At 53.8% G+C, this 14821-nt stretch overlaps 5 protein-coding genes across 5 annotated transcripts; 3 read left to right on the top strand and 2 right to left on the bottom strand.

Moving 5' to 3' along the window:
* Positions 1-123: 123 nt before the first annotated feature.
* On the top strand, positions 124-1068 carry BDZ83DRAFT_649264 (uncharacterized protein; the record flags this gene model as incomplete). The annotated part of the gene is made up of 3 exons (XM_060510257.1): positions 124-200; positions 411-804; positions 922-1068. 3 exons carry the CDS (start codon positions 124-126, stop codon positions 1066-1068), a joined length of 618 nt encoding a protein of 205 aa, XP_060367967.1.
* Positions 1069-3908: 2840 nt separating this feature from the next.
* On the top strand, positions 3909-6377 carry BDZ83DRAFT_739216 (amino acid permease). Its single transcript, XM_060513039.1, has 4 exons — positions 3909-4373; positions 4501-4796; positions 4853-5307; positions 5359-6377. The coding sequence occupies exons 1-4, from the start codon at positions 4217-4219 to the stop codon at positions 6167-6169; spliced, it is 1719 nt and encodes a 572-aa protein (XP_060367966.1). The 5' UTR covers positions 3909-4216; the 3' UTR covers positions 6170-6377.
* A 1230-nt stretch (positions 6378-7607) lies between these two features.
* On the bottom strand, positions 7608-9005 carry BDZ83DRAFT_533073 (S-adenosyl-L-methionine-dependent methyltransferase; the record flags this gene model as incomplete). The annotated part of the gene is made up of 5 exons (XM_060503335.1): positions 7608-7957; positions 7998-8455; positions 8534-8657; positions 8709-8868; positions 8907-9005. Coding segments are annotated over 5 exons (1191 nt in total), but the record flags the coding sequence as incomplete, so codon positions are not given.
* Positions 9006-10666: 1661 nt separating this feature from the next.
* BDZ83DRAFT_611516 (signal peptide peptidase) lies at positions 10667-13062 on the bottom strand. The gene is made up of 2 exons (XM_060507663.1): positions 11787-13062; positions 10667-11722 (listed from the first exon to the last, which is right to left on the bottom strand). The coding sequence occupies exons 1-2, from the start codon at positions 12737-12739 to the stop codon at positions 10933-10935; spliced, it is 1743 nt and encodes a 580-aa protein (XP_060367964.1). The 5' UTR covers positions 12740-13062; the 3' UTR covers positions 10667-10932.
* An 806-nt stretch (positions 13063-13868) lies between these two features.
* Positions 13869-14821, top strand: BDZ83DRAFT_611514 (peptidyl-prolyl cis-trans isomerase-like 1). Its single transcript, XM_060507662.1, has 2 exons — positions 13869-14088; positions 14184-14821. Exons 1-2 carry the CDS (start codon positions 14056-14058, stop codon positions 14640-14642), a joined length of 492 nt encoding a protein of 163 aa, XP_060367963.1. The 5' UTR covers positions 13869-14055; the 3' UTR covers positions 14643-14821.

The raw sequence follows: 14821 nt of genomic DNA, 5'->3' as shown, positions 1-14821 counted from the left end.
CCGACTCTGGTATCGGTGGTAGATATCGTGACAAGGGATGGTTGATGGTGGGCAGGTCAGGTTCGCCAGCGGTGCTGTCACTGTCCCTGTTTTCTTAGCAGATGCGTATGACACACGCACATCATGTACCATGTAGGATCGCCCATGAAGGACTGTTATCTTTGCCGAGACTTTATTCCCCATATTTCCCGCCAGAGGGGGTAATGTTGTGTGTGTCGTAGACCAATTGCAGCAGATGGTGGTGCAACCCCCAGGGATGCGTACGGACGAGGAGGAAGCACTGCGTGGGTATTCGTAGAATTATAGGCTCTTCCATTAAAATGCAAGCACCAAATAACGTAGCTCGACCGGTTTGGCGGTGGGATGGGGGTACACAGCGCGGCACAATCGAGTCGTGTCGCCCCAAATAGGCCGGGGATCGAATCGCCAGAATTTTGCGCAATCAATCAAAACTTTGAAGGGTATCAAAAGCGCCCCCAAGTGGCAGTTGGAGCAGGGCGACGGGGCAGCGGCCGGAGATTGGGCGTCTTGTGTGTGACGCGATGGGAGATGGGTGGTCCGTTCCGTTTCCTGAGTGGCTCCCCCTCAAAATATTACGGTTGGATGTACGGATCCGTCGCTTTGCGAATAGGCGTATCGCATCACAAGACGGGACTTGAGGTTTGTGGTGTGGTTGAGCGGCCTGGCGGCATTCTAGAAGGATTCCTTCGCATAGTTAGTGGCGGCCTCCCTGTCCCGCGGCGCCCGCCCCTGCGAGGACAAAGGACGCGCCGAAAGTCAATCAGCGATGAGTATGACGATTCCGTAAGTTCCCAGCAGATCATCGAGGGTCTGATACTGATAGGGATCCTTCTTCGTACACCGCAAGGGAATCGCACTTTGTAGAGACGCGCCGACATGATAGATGGCAGTAATTGCTAGGCAGCCCCGGTCACGAGGCGCTGGGCCAAGAAGCGCAAAGAGGCAGGAGAGAAGCTGGAGACCGGCGGCCGGGAACCGAGGAAGCCTAGCAGCTCCCATCGGGCTGGCAGCCAAGCCGTTGCATCTGAGGATTCCTGTCGAGATTGATTCCAATGGGATTGGATGGGATTCTGTCACGAGCTGTTAGAAGTTGGAGATTCGGGGAAGGGAAGGCCAGTCACAGAGAATAGCAGTGAACGGTAAGAGAGGGTCGGACTGCGAGATCCATCAATCAAGCAATAACGCCCCAGTTCTTGGTCCTTCCCAAAAAGGAAGCTCGTCAGGATGGGTGGGCTTGGATCGTGAGGTACGGCCAAGAGACACCAAGCCGCACAGCCCTGTTCCAGAAGACCTTGGCTGCAGGTCGGTAACTCCAGGAGGGAGCCACGGCCTTGGCTCGAGTAGACGAGTTCGCGTAAAGTTGAAGGGTCGTGAGTGTCAGAGACGGCGAGTCTCTGATGCCGCATTGGAAGTGATTCGGGCAGAGGAAAGGAAGAGAGAAGAAAGAGGCAGGGTTCTGTCGTCTTTGAGTCTGATATTCGGAGGCAGGGACAAGGATACGTACATGTACGAATACAATGATGTGTACCTACTTTAGGTACCTTGACCTATCGACCTTAAGTATCAAGGTCTGCAGGAAGGCAGGCGGGCACTTGTTTAAGGTGAGGAAGGCATGCGGCATGCAGGCGGCAGGTCGCGCATTTCATTCTTGGGGAAGGAAGGTGTGGTGGAGCACCGTTCATCCCTTCAGTGTCCAGGACTCGTCGTCGAAACGGAGGTACACCAGGTCACCTAGCTCATCTCAAATTCTCACTCCTCATCTTGAACTCTCAAGAGTCTCATCTCAGTATTTGTTTTCTCAATCCACCTCGATGGATCTTGCTGGCTCACAGATAAACGATATCTATCAGACGGTTATCGCATGGACCGTTCTTCACCCCATCCAAACTCTCATTGTGCGGCCGTGCCCCATCTCACTCCCAGTCTTATGGGTCACTCACTCCCAGCCTGGGACGGATCTCCACTGATAGCGTGCCTGTGGAGTGCGCTGGCACCGATGGGTGTCCGTAACAATGATGATGAGTGTGCGCACTGCGTCCCCTGCTCAGTGAAACGTCCCAAACAAGTGAGAGTAAGTGAGTGAGAGTGTAAGAGGAGCAGTGAGACTGAGAGTCCGGGCCAGTCAAGTCCAGGGCAAAGGCCCGGCACTGTCCCACCCCCGCGCGCCGCTACCAAATCAACGTCTTCCACTTCTGCCAAATCAATTTCCATCGCATGGATCCATCTGTACATTTCCCAACCTGAACATACAAATATCGCAACCCATCTCCAGCCGGCACCGTCCACCAGCCAATAACCCTTCTGCCAAGACTCACCAAAAATCATGACCGGTTCTTCTAATCACTTGGCAAAAACCCCCCATTTGCGCCGTCTGGCATCTATCTGCGCTCCCCACCGAGCCCACCTTCTGCTCTTAGAAAGCTTACTGGTTCCGCCAAGCCGCTCCGTTGCCTCTGATGGGACATATCCGCCGGCCGTCGACGTCTCTAGACCAAGAGACCTGGGAGAGACGCCTCCACGCTTTGTAACCCTCTAGAGGCATCGAGCCATGCACCGTTGACCGAACACATCGCATCCCTCCCAGCGGCCAATGGGCATCATGCGAACCTCCGAATCAAACCTCTTGTCGTAGACCACCGGCCTGCCTGATGGAGTCAACTGAAATGCCGCGTCCCATAGTCTGATGTCTCGAAGGGCAAGGCTCAAGGCTGAACCGACAGTGCGGTGTTTGCCTGTCTACCGAATCTGCCACGTCGAGTGACACCGATGCAGCCCTTGGACATGAGGCGAGTTGACGACGTCGCGCTGGGCTGTATGTGTGAGATGCTTCGACGATCTCGTCCATCCCACCATCTCCCAAGCCTTGCCGTCTTCGCCTTCCACGCAGCTTCCATGGCTTCCGAACACCCACATGATACCTTACATCCGCCATCCGCATCCGCATTCTCATGTACGATGAAAGTGTGCGTAGTGTGAACCTCCGCCGTGGGCTCTTCCTATCCGTGCTGCAGTACGTACACTACTGCTAGATACCGGCCGTCCCCCTTCACTCCCCTTGACCTACCCTTCCTTCCCTCCCGTCTCGCGGCTGACCGACCGGTCCAATTGCCTGCCAAGACTATACCGGAGAGACTCGTCTACCTATCCGTCTAGACTTCTCAAAGCCTAGGTCACCTTCCTCCTACCTCCTGGCATTCTCTGCAAGCTAGCGGCGCAGCTATCATGGGTGATTTCCCGGGGAGAAGGTATCCCGGAAACGAAGAAACAGGCGAAGAAGATGGAGAAGAAAAATGACAAGGGACTAACGTAAGACAGGCAAGGTGCTCTTGGCAACTTTTGTACTTCTGTGGAATACTCGAGACAATGTGCTCCCTCCATCGGGAAACATGTACAATGTTGGCAAGGTAGGGTCACGGAAGGAAGAAGAGGAGGGGGTATTCGGTCGTTCCCTCACGCCGGGGTCTCCCTGGTCTCTCTAGTCCATGTTGCAGCTTCCCATCCGTTGGATTTGCGCCGGTGAGGTGAGCGCGTCCAAGTTGGTTGGTCCCCTTCTCGTCCAGCTCCAGCTCCAGCTTCTCGCCCGAGCCGTATGCTGCACACCTCCCTCTCTGTCTGCCTCGATGTCTCTCGACGGAAGTCTCGAGGGGTCTGTCCCTCACGTTTCCTTTCAGTGTATCCGTAAAGTGACCCTCCGTATCCTACCATCTGCCTTGCTGTTGTACCCCTACCCATCTCACCAGGAAGTCCTACCCATCCCACACACCTTCCTGTCTTTGGTCTGGTCCGTTTCTACACATCCAACGACTTTCCCCCGGTACCTTTACAGAGACCCTACATGGTACGTTTACATGGGGCAATGCACCTGCACATGTCGTCGCTCCCGTCGTCGTTGTTGCGCCTGGCTTGTTCCTCCCCCTCTGCCTTAGCTTCCCCGTCCCCGTCTCCGTCTCTCATCCCGGGTGCTGTCTCGAGCCTTTATTAAACGGCATCCCGCGCCACCTCCCTCTCTGTCTCGTCCTTCTTGTCGTCCCTTCCACCCCTCATACTCTTGTAGTTCTTTACAGAGTAACACCAGCTTTGTTACTCTCTCGTCGTTGACAAGGGCAAAGGTCACGACAAGCGCCAACGCGCCCTACTTCTTCTTCCACAACCAGTCTCTAGCCTCTATCCAGAGCTATCGAGCTTACTCTTCATCATGTCCAAGGAGGATGCCCAAGTCGGCGTGGTCCCGCCCACGTACGACTCCGAGAAGGGCGCTCGCCACACCGCCGGTGATGGCCACGTCCCCGAGAACTTTCGCGAGGATGACTTCATGACCCGCAATGGCTTGAACCTCAAGAGTTTCCAGCGCCGTGAGTGCATTCCCCTCCATACAACCCCGCTTGGACCGCTTTGCGGCCTGTCCAAGGGCTCAGCATGGCCTCCTAGATATCTCTCCATAGATGCTCAATAGATGGATTGCTAACACGGCATCGTTAGGTGACTGGGGAACCGGTGACACTGAGCTCGATCGCTCCATGAAGCCTCGTCACTTGCAAATGATTGCCATCGGTGGCTCCATCGGTGCTGGTTTCTTCGTCGGGTCCGGTAGCGCCCTCACCAAGGGTGGCCCGGGCTCCGTCCTCATCTGCTTCTTGATCGCTGGTGTCATGATCTTCAACGTCGTCTACGCTCTCGGTGAACTCGCTGTCCTGTACCCTGTCTCTGGCGGTTTCTACACGTACTCTATTCGCTTCCTTGATCCTTCCTGGGGTTTCGCTATGGGCTGGAATTATGTATGTCACTTCTCACCGCACCGCGCATCGCAACGCAAAGCTCTAACATGTGTCAGGTCTTCCAATGGGTTATCGTCTTACCACTCGAACTAACAGTCTGCTCATTTACGATACAATATTGGAACAAAGATATAAGTGTCGCCGTATGGATTACCATCTTCTGGCTCTTTATCATCTTCGTCAACGTTTTTGGAACCTTGGGCTTCGCCGAAGAAGAGTTCGTCTCCTCCGCCTTCAAGCTCTTTGCCACCGTCATCTTTATGGTCGTCGCCCTTGTTCTCATCTGCGGTGGTGGCCCCGAGGGTGGAAAGTACGATGAGTACTGGGGTGACCGTCTCTGGAGCGACCCTGGCGCGTTCCAGAACGGCTTCCGCGGCTTCTGCTCCGTCTTCGTCACTGCCGCATTTGCCTTCTCTGGTACCGAGCTTGTCGGTCTCGCTGCCGCTGAGTCCGCCAACCCCGCCAAGTCCCTCCCTGGTGCCATCAAGCAGGTGTTCTGGCGTATCACCCTGTAAGTCTTTTCCAAACCAAACATCTTAAGCTCTGGCTAATCATTCATCAGTTTCTACGTCTTGGGCCTTACCTTTGTCGGCCTTCTCGTCAGCTCTACCGATGAGCGTCTCCTGAACTCCGCCAACCCCTACGCCGATGGTGTCTCCCCCTTCGTCCTGGCCCCTCTTGATGCCCATCTCTACGGATACGACAGCTTCATGAACGTCGTCATTCTCGTCTCCGTCATCTCTATTGGTGTCTCTTGCGTCTACGGTGGTTCCCGTACCTTGACCGCCCTTGCCCAGCAGGGATACGCCCCCAAGATCTTCACCTACATTGACCGATCAGGCCGCCCCCTGCCTTCCGTCGCCGTAAACCTCGCCTTCGGTGGCCTGGCTTACGTCCGCATGGCGTCTTCCGGAGGTGTCGTTTTCGACTGGCTGTTGTCGCTTTCTGGTCTCGCCGCCCTTTTCACCTGGGGCTCCATCTGCGCTGCTCACATTCGTTTCCGCTCTGCATGGAAGGCCCAGGGCCACACCCTCGATGAGCTTCCCTTCCAGGCCATCGGCGGTGTTGCCGGCTCTTGGCTCGGTCTATTCCTGATTGCCATCTCTCTGATCGCCCAGCTTTTCGTCGCCATCTGCCCCCCTGGTGGCGGTTTCGCTACCGCTGAGGACTTCTTCAAGGCTTACCTTGCTCTGCCTGTCGTTCTCTTCTTCTGGGCTTGCGGTTACCTGTGGAAGCGCAAGGGCTTCTTGAAGCTTTCCGAGATCGATCTCGACACTGGTCGCCGTGAGGTTGACTGGGATGAGGTCAACGCCTACCGCGCGAAGGTTGCCACTTGGCCTACGTGGAGACGGTGGGCAAGCACCATCTTCTAAAAGACTTCGCTGTCTTTTAAATTTGCTGGATTGTCTAGCACCAAAGGGGAGGAGGCATCTGAGGGAGATGTAAATAGGAGATCTTGGCCTAAGAGCAGCTTTGGCTCTCGGCGTGTCTCACTATCATGATACCTATCTATTTTCTGAACTAGTAATCAGCCATGATGTCCCTATCAAGGGCTTCAATACATGGGTCTTTTGAACCACATCTACTCCACTGCCATGTGTGCGCCTGTGATGATCAAAGTGTAGCAGTAAGCATCATGTGTGACTGTGCTCATACGCTCCTGGCAAGGAAGTCCTCCCGCGCATGGTTACGCCAAAGCTTTTTGATCCCGCCTTGGTCCTCATTATGAAGTCAGTGATGGTGCCATTTTACCCCGCGTTTACTACATCCAGACCACAGCACCCAGAGATGAAGGCTCCGATCACGAAGTAGAATGGTCTGCATTCCGTTCCTTGCACGAAAACAGAATCAGATTATCATCACTCGATCGGTCGTTGCAAAAAGGTTTTTGGAAGCGGTTTAGCGCGGGCTGGCTGATGCCGGCCTCAACCCCCCCGGAACATGGAGGCTCCACAACGGCCCGAGGTGGACAACGCTATCGACGGGTGGCTTGGATTTGTCGCGTGCCGAAGTTCCGGATAAGGTCCGATAAAGGGAGGTTGAGTAAGGTAAGGTAAGGTAGGTGACGATTGCAGGGTGAGGGGATGGAAGCCGGACTCTGTCTTGGAGACTAGTTGGTCTAATCTTTGGTGTGATATTCTGTAGTGATTGGTTCCGCGCGGAGTGCGCCGTTGGGCAGATAAGAATAGGAGATGTGACGGTGAGGATGCTCTTCAAAGGCGATGACGGACAGGCATGCCTGGCCCCTTCTCGAATGGAGTATGAATCTTTCGTAACGCCTCAATGCATGCTTCATCATTTCCCTATTGCATTGTTTATGAGACTTTTGGAATTCACATAGAATTTTCGATCCATTAGATGCGCTTCTCAACGGCTCGTCTTTACTGGTCTCTTGTGTCCCGGTCGGCCGGGGCAGTGGATCCATTTTTTCCGCACCGACAGTGGGGCCGGAACCTGTTGCATCTCCGGTGCCGAGCTAGACGTCGAAGCTGGGCTCAACGGTCTGCCCTTCCAGGCTGGCGCAGACATTCTTCGACGTTCAGAAAATTCAACTGGGCTAGCCAGGTCAAACACGCTCGGCAGTAGAGATGTTGAAGGTTAATAACCGATTCACCCAAATAGCGTACTCTCCTCAATACTAGACCCGGGACAGCTTCAAGAAATTGCAAGTTGCGACGTCAATCATGCTGTCCCTCCCGATCACAACGGTCTTCAGAGACACCTTGTGATTCAAGGTAGCCATTCACCCCGCAAAACAACTAAACTGCAACACGCAGATCACCCTCAAAGCTTCGCCCCCTCCCTCAACCCAACCTCGATGACCCCCTGCACCGCACCCGGCACCCTCCAAATCTTGACGACCCTCAGCCCGGCCGACTCAACCAGCGCCCGCCACTCCTTCTCCGTGCGCTCCTGCGCGGCGCCAAACGCCATCATGCTGATGTCGAACACGGCGGCGTGCGGGTGGACGGCCCTGACGTCGTCGTCCATGATTTGGTCGTGGATCAGGATCCTGCTGTTACCCACGGGTCTCAAGGCGGCTTTTTGGATCTCGAGAATCTTGCGGGCTTGTTTGTCGGGCCAGTCGTGGAGGATGTGGTGCATGTAGTACGCGCGGGCGTCTATTGTTTCTTGTGAGCTTTCTGTTTCTGAAATCCTGGCTACTTGAGCAAGTTGGGAAAGAATCAGGGGTTGACGTACGCTTGATAGGCTGAGGCGTATAGAAATCATACGCCACCTTATTAATCCCCTCCAACACATTCGTCTTCTCATCCGCCAAAACAGATGGCAGATCCTCCAAATACAACCTCGACGCCGTCTCCGGATACAGCTCATAAAACGCCTGCAGATCCTGCCCCACGCTCCCGCCGATATCCACCAGCAGCGGCGGGTTCGGATCGTCGTCGCCGGAGCCATTGCCAAGGAGGGTGTGACTGGGGAAGATGGATGTCCACCTGGCCCTGTTGAGGGTCGTCGTGCGCTGGAGGGTGTTGAATGCCTCGCCTTGTTCAGGGTGGGCTTCGAGGTAGGCGAAGAGGCCGCCTTGCCAGCCGTGGGCCGAGTCAAAGACTGTTTTGCGGGCGCTGCGGGGGTTCTTGTACGAGGTTTGCGAGAAGAATGTGGGCATGTGGGTGAACATTGGGACTGTGTGGTCGTAGCTTGCTGGGTCTTAGAACTGCGTGGGACGGAGAGAGAGCTGCCAGAGGGATGGAAGGGGAGGCTGGGCATTCACATACTAGAATTTGGCGGTGGTGCTAAAGTCCGAGTCCGCGAGCTGCGTGCACAATCTCGTGGGTTTGTAGACACCATCTGAAGTCATCTCGACTACGTTGTTTGAGACTAGTAGACGGAGGAGTCGGTCTGAGAGAGGATCAGATACTATTGCAAAATACCCAAGACGACGGGTCTTACAAAGTAAAGCGGCATCGCAGGGTCCTTCCGCGAGGCCTGAAAGCTGAGCGCATGTCATAGGTCTGCTTCCGCAATCCTTCCATTTCTTGAAGATGTCAAGATCTTGCAGTATCTTGACTGATGCCAGGACGGCCGGCTGGTAGATGTCCAAGTCAGCAAGCTATTTCGAGCCGTCCCCGTGATATGAGCGGCACTTACTTCGCTACAGAAGAGTCTGACAAACGTCTCCCAAGGAGATTCCACTTTGGTTGTGAGCTCATACAGCTTGAGAAGGACTTTTGATCTATCCTCTTCGCTGAGTTTGTCGACTGATGTAGCCAGGGCCTGTGCTGAGCGAATGAAGTCCCCAACGGCATCATGCTTATTCATCGTTGATGCCATACTGGCTGTTAGTTGGATTACCCGTGTATTAGCGTCAGTATTTTGACTAGTATTCCCGTCTGTTTTGTCGACCTAGTGAAGCATTGGAGGCAGACTAAGTAAAGGTTGTAAACTTTCCGTGATGTTCCAATCTTGGATGTGATGCCTAAAACAATGAAAAGGACAAGGCTTCTGAGGTCGGCAAGCTATTTATCAACAACGAGAAATAACGACGTTGCACCAAGTCATAAGTCCCCGCCAAACACGGAGACTTGATTTGTAAGAATCATATGCCGCGATCTGCCATGGCATCACTAATATCTACCTACTCCTCTCAAGCCAAGTAACGAGCGGGGATAGTTGGAACGGGAACGGAGTTTAGCACTAACCTTGCTCAAGAAAGTCAAATATCCCCGGAGCTTGGACTTGGTTCCAAACTCAATGTCTGAGGAAGCGTTGTTACATCGTACTTGATTCGCTGCAATGTTAGATTAGATCATGGCAGGCTCTGGATTGGACTTGGGGAAGGAGAAGATGGTGTAGTCTGCGTATAGAACTGGCTGTGGTTGACGCCAACGCCCAGAAACCCCTGGTCACACCATTTGGCATTGACAAAGCCTGATATATGGGACGAGAAGGAACGGAGAGTCGGGGAAACATATGCAGAAATGTAAAAGTAAGTCTAGCCGATAGAACTGCCTCGTCATACAACTAAAACGAAGGGGGAGCGGTGGTCTAATGCATTACATGTTGAGCTCCATACCAACCGTGTATACGACATATTCCCTGTTGATAGAACGCGTGGAAGCATACAAAGTGTCATATCATCACTTCGGGTTACACACAAAATGCATTCGCCTTATACGCTCCTGAAGTGGAGAAAGACCTCTCGCCTGTTTGAGTAAGTAAAACGTTCCTCGGAGGTACTTTGTTTGGTAATCTTCTAGATACGCGATTATCTCATTCATCTAACCGTCTCCTACATCTCTTGAAAGGTCTCTGGGAATAGGTCAACGGTATCTCGCTCATCATAGGCTTAGTGACACTCCCGGCCGTTGTTGGCAGTTCGGTGTCCCCGTGCCATGAGGAAACACGAACCTACTTACCTAAAACAGAATGGTTGCCATGACTGTCCTGGAGGTAACAGCAGTCGGCAGGTATTCTTCATCAAGAACAGTCATACTCCGGTATAATACAAAAGCAACACCGATTCCGAAAAGGGGTAGAGACACCAGCCCCTCCACCTCCCTACCCATAACCTCTAAATAATCACAAAGAAAAAAGAGTTCACCCCCCCGGTGGCGAATGGGGACTACATCTCTGGTGCGCATGCTGGGACTCGAACACGGGACCTCTTAAGCCTTCACCGACTAGGCTGTTCGTGGACTTCAACCACTCCACCACTCAGCCAGTTTTGACCTGACCCCCGACGGGGGCGCCTGCTGGCTGGTGACGGGAATGGAGTTGAAGGTGGGTATAAAGGGTTCTCACGGGAGGTATGGGAAGGTATGGGAAGGTATGGGAAGGTATGGGAAGGTATGGAGAGGTATGGGAAGGCATGGGAAGGCATGGGAAGGAGCGCATAAGCCAGCGCCTGCCTCAGTCACGTGAGGATATTGAGCCACTCCATGACATTTATGCCAGATTTCGTGGAAGGATGAAGGAGCATTTGATTGCTGCTATTCTACAAGAAGCAGACATTCCATTCCAGTCAACCCAGCAGTGATGTATTGAGCTATCAACATCCGCTATCCGGATGGTACTGGTGCAAAATACGCCTCAACGCCACCTAATGCACAAATCTAGATGCACCCATCTTTCCTTCCCATCTTCAAGCACCGTATCCTGTCGTCACCATCCCAAATCACTGCGTCTTCGGCTTTCTAAGCGGAGCAGTGACGGAGAAGGAGACTATGCTATACTCAGTGTTCTCGGCGTCCCGCTTCTCAATAGCCTTCTTCTCCTCCGCATTCTTCTCTTCCTCGTCCTTCTTCTTTCTCTTCTCGTCCTCGTCCTTCTTAAGCTCCTTCACGACATTACCGTTACCGTCGAGCTCGACGACAACATCGCGCGTGTCGAGGCTGCCGTCCTCGGTGTACATCCACATCTCTTTAAGCTCGCCACGCACGAGACCAGTCAACCAGAGGGAACTGAGAACGCCAGGGACGAGGTATAGCAGCGCAGGCTGGCCGTGCTTAAAGACGACCAACATGACTAGTGTAGTCACCATGCCAATAGCGTAGCCGACCAAGGAGGCATAAAAGTACGTCTTGCTGAAAGTCGATCCACGCACAGTCGGCGGCGCTGTCTGCGTTGCAGCCTTGAAGAGGCCCAGCCACGAGGGGGCGGACCAGAACCAGTCGCCCCAGCAGTTGGTGATGTCGAGGTACGGGACCTTTTGCGCAATGTGCTGGGTTTGGCTCACGGTGACCACGTCGCCAGAGGCCACGTCGTGCTGGTCGGACTTGAGATCAGTTGGGACGTACTTGATCTGGCGCTGGTAGTGAAGCCACATGTCGAAACGGAGGGCGAGACACATGACGATGCCCGGGACGACGATGTCTCCGAGTCCAAGAATGCTGGACCTAGCGGCGGACTGGAACTGGAGCTTGATGGGCACATCGAGCTTAGTGGCGACCGTGATCATGTAGGGACTGGTGGATCGTCAGATGACTTGCGTTTAAGGGCGATGCGCAACTGGGATAAGGGGTAACTTACGTGTAGAAGACCATGATTATGTCATAGAAGAAGAGTCCGATCAGCACCAAGCTCCCCGTCGCAAACGTCGTCGGGGACATCATGAGGAACGAGCCGTAGCAGAATCCGTAGCCCATGAAGTTGGACAGGAAAGGCGAGCCGGACATGAAGTAGGCAACAACGGTTGCGATAGCCAGGTTAAGACCAACGACGTGAAGGATGGTCATATGAAACTTCTCGCGGAGGAGGCCATGCAACTTTGCCTTCACCGTCCACTCATCCGTCAAGACGTGGCGTAAATCCCATAAAATCCGGTTGGTCTTGATGGTGTTGAGGCGCACGATACTGCGCAAACCAAAGGGCAGCGGGTTGCTCTTCTGGAGAATCTGCGCGCTGTTCCGATCCACCTCCTCGCCTGTGACCTTGATGAAAGCCTCGTCGTCGTCGTTGACGTTGTAGAGCGAGCCATCGTGGCGGACGTAGTTGGGGAAGACGAATCCGGTGGCAATCCGCAGCGAGTGTGCGATCAAAGTGGTCAAACTGGCGACACCCATGACGGACATGTAGACACGGAGGATCTTATTGAGAATGGCGGGGTCCTGGAGCCATTGGATGAGGTAGTAGAGGCCGATGAGCATGGTGCCGGCCAGGATCGGAAAGAGAATGGCGTCGGTAGGCATGAGGCCCTCCGTTATAGGCTCATTCTCCTTGCGTTCTTTCCCATCCTTGCGCTTCTGAGGAGCAGCAGAAGGTGGGCGGCGGAGTGAGCCGTGGGCGCCAATGTAGATGATGGCTAGGGCGCTGAAGATGAGCTTGGCCTCCATCGTCAAGAAGCTAGCATATTGGGTGAAGCCCCATTCTACAGCGGCAGTGGTGACGTTTCCAGCTGTTGAGTTGCCAGTGAGGTTGCCGGTGAGGTTCTGGGCAAGCTCATCAAACGGCGGGTTGATGGGGCTGGGGACCGGCGAAGCCATGTTGCCGGAGTCGCTTTCGGTCTCAGTGTCGCTGTCGTGTCCCGAGTGCCAAAATGCAATGATATGTCCAAGAGTGAGGATGAAATCAATTGTCCAAGGCAAAAGAAGCTCGTAATAGTCGTCGAAATGAAGAGACGGAAGCTGAGTCCGAATGAATGAGACGATGGCCGTTGCGAGTGGCAAGCAGAGAGGCCAGTTGCCTGTAATTGTTTTATGCCCTCGGAAATAACCACTGGCGGTCGAATGCTGGGGAAATGTTAGAAGGAATGCGACCCTTGTCGTCGGTATTCTGATCCTCACCACTGGTAAAAGTAGAAATTGAAGCCACCTGTTTTGGAGATGGGTCGGATGAAAGACGACACGGTGTTTCCTGCCTTGCCTAATCAAAGAAAAAGTAAGAAGTCAATTCTCAGACCCGGTATCCGCTCAGAGCCAGGTTCGCTTTGGGTAGCAGGATCCTTGCAGAGGTAAGGTAGCAAGTGTGAGCTGTCTGAGGTTGAGACCAAGGGACTCCGGACGTCCTGAGCAAAATGAAATCACCTTTTGGTCTATGTTCTTCAAGAGAGAAGTCGCACCTTGCCCGTGTCCAAAATCTTGAAAGGCGGTATCGATATCCGTGCGGCGCGAGCGTTGCTGCAGGAGGTTCGCCCTGTGCTGGTACAGAATGGTAGGGTACCTTAGTTGGCAAGTGAGAAGTGATGTCAGGTACCTTAGCTAGAGGTAAGGTTCGCTCAGCTTAAGGCAGGACATGCGGGGGAGCCAGGCTTCAGCTCCCATGACCCCCACCTCAGTGCTGTAAATCATCCATCAGTAAGGTACCAGCTCGAATGTGCGACATTGAATAAACATCTACGAATACACCACAAACACTCAGCCCCTAAGATCTATATGGCAAATTTCATTGAACTACAAGCATGAGCAGCCTCTGAAGTGTACATGACCTAGCGGAGGAAGTAATACCGTGTAATTGGGGCCTGCAAAGGTTGCGAGTTCGAACTTGGTGGTCCTACATAATGCCACAGACAGCTCATTTTTTGGCTTCTGTACCTACCTACCTTGCTTCCAGCTTCCAGTGGCGCACCTTCACCCACGAAGTGGCTGAAGCTCCCCCCTGGTCAGCAACCAAACAGTCAATAGGTAGCAAAGCGCAACCCGCAATCGGGCGCGCGACCTGACTGACGTGCGACCGCAAAACCTCAATCGCATCGCATCGCCAGCCTCGCCCAACTTAATTCTCCGTGATCCCCTACACCGCCGCCACCAACACCACAGTCCACACCAATCCGCGCAGCAAGCACAGCTGCCAATCCCTAAAAATGACTACCAACGTCTCCCTCGAGACCTCAATGGTACGTCCAAACATCTTCCGTCCCCCCTCAGCCCATACACCAAACATCCAATTGCCAATGCGACAACCCCCAAGCTAACAACCTCTCCTCAACAGGGCACAATAATCCTAGAACTCTACACCGCCCACGCCCCCAAAACCTGCACAAACTTTGCAACCCTCGCAAAGAGAGGCTACTACAACAGCACCGTAATCCACCGCATCATACCAAACTTCATGATCCAGGCCGGCGACCCGACGGGCACAGGCCGTGGCGGCACCTCAATCTACGGCGAGAAATTCGCAGACGAGATCCACGCAGGGCTAAAACACACCGGTGCGGGCGTGCTCTCCATGGCCAACGCGGGGCCCGACACGAACGGCTCCCAGTTCTTTATTACCCTCGCCCCAACGCCGTGGCTCGATGGGAAACATACCATCTTTGGACGGGTCAAGAGTGGGTTGAGCGTCGTCAAGAGGATGGGGCTCGTCAAGACGGGGCCTGAGGATCGGCCGCTTGAGGAGGTCAAAATTATCAAGGCTTCTGTCGTTGAAGAAAGCGGCGACGAATTGTGAATGAGGTAGTGGTAAAGGTCTGCCTTACATAGAGGGTTGTATCATCAGCATCTACACGGAGTTTGGCGTTTGGTCGAGCAGACTGTACACTGGGGAAAATTTATATCCAGTTCATGTAGTCTACATCTTTCACGTGGTCATAAATCAAACAGAGTATGACAGATCACAAACTTCAAACT

Source organism: Colletotrichum acutatum (genome assembly GCF_030867785.1).
Source record: "Colletotrichum acutatum strain CBS 112980 chromosome Unknown BDZ83scaffold_21, whole genome shotgun sequence".
In the NCBI taxonomy this organism is placed as follows: domain Eukaryota; kingdom Fungi; phylum Ascomycota; class Sordariomycetes; order Glomerellales; family Glomerellaceae; genus Colletotrichum; species Colletotrichum acutatum.
The sequence above is the reverse complement of the archived record's forward strand: the minus strand, read 5'-3'. Positions and strand labels throughout refer to the sequence as shown.

What these genes read in the sequence shown, in the direction of transcription:
- BDZ83DRAFT_739216 (XM_060513039.1), top strand. Translation starts at nt 4,217, where the DNA reads ATGTCCAAGGAGGATGCCCAAGTCGGCGTGGTCCCGCCCACGTACGAC. An exon ending in TCGCTATGGGCTGGAATTAT is followed by an intron (nt 4,797 to 4,852) that starts GTATGTCACTTC and finishes AACATGTGTCAG; the next exon opens with GTCTTCCAATGGGTTATCGT. An exon ending in GTGTTCTGGCGTATCACCCT is followed by an intron (nt 5,308 to 5,358) that starts GTAAGTCTTTTC and finishes ATCATTCATCAG; the next exon opens with TTTCTACGTCTTGGGCCTTA.
- BDZ83DRAFT_611516 (XM_060507663.1), bottom strand. Translation starts at nt 12,739, where the DNA reads ATGGCTTCGCCGGTCCCCAGCCCCATCAACCCGCCGTTTGATGAGCTT. An exon ending in ATAATCATGGTCTTCTACAC is followed by an intron (nt 11,723 to 11,786) that starts GTAAGTTACCCC and finishes ACGATCCACCAG; the next exon opens with TCCCTACATGATCACGGTCG.
- BDZ83DRAFT_611514 (XM_060507662.1), top strand. Translation starts at nt 14,056, where the DNA reads ATGACTACCAACGTCTCCCTCGAGACCTCAATG. An exon ending in TCTCCCTCGAGACCTCAATG is followed by an intron (nt 14,089 to 14,183) that starts GTACGTCCAAAC and finishes TCTCCTCAACAG; the next exon opens with GGCACAATAATCCTAGAACT.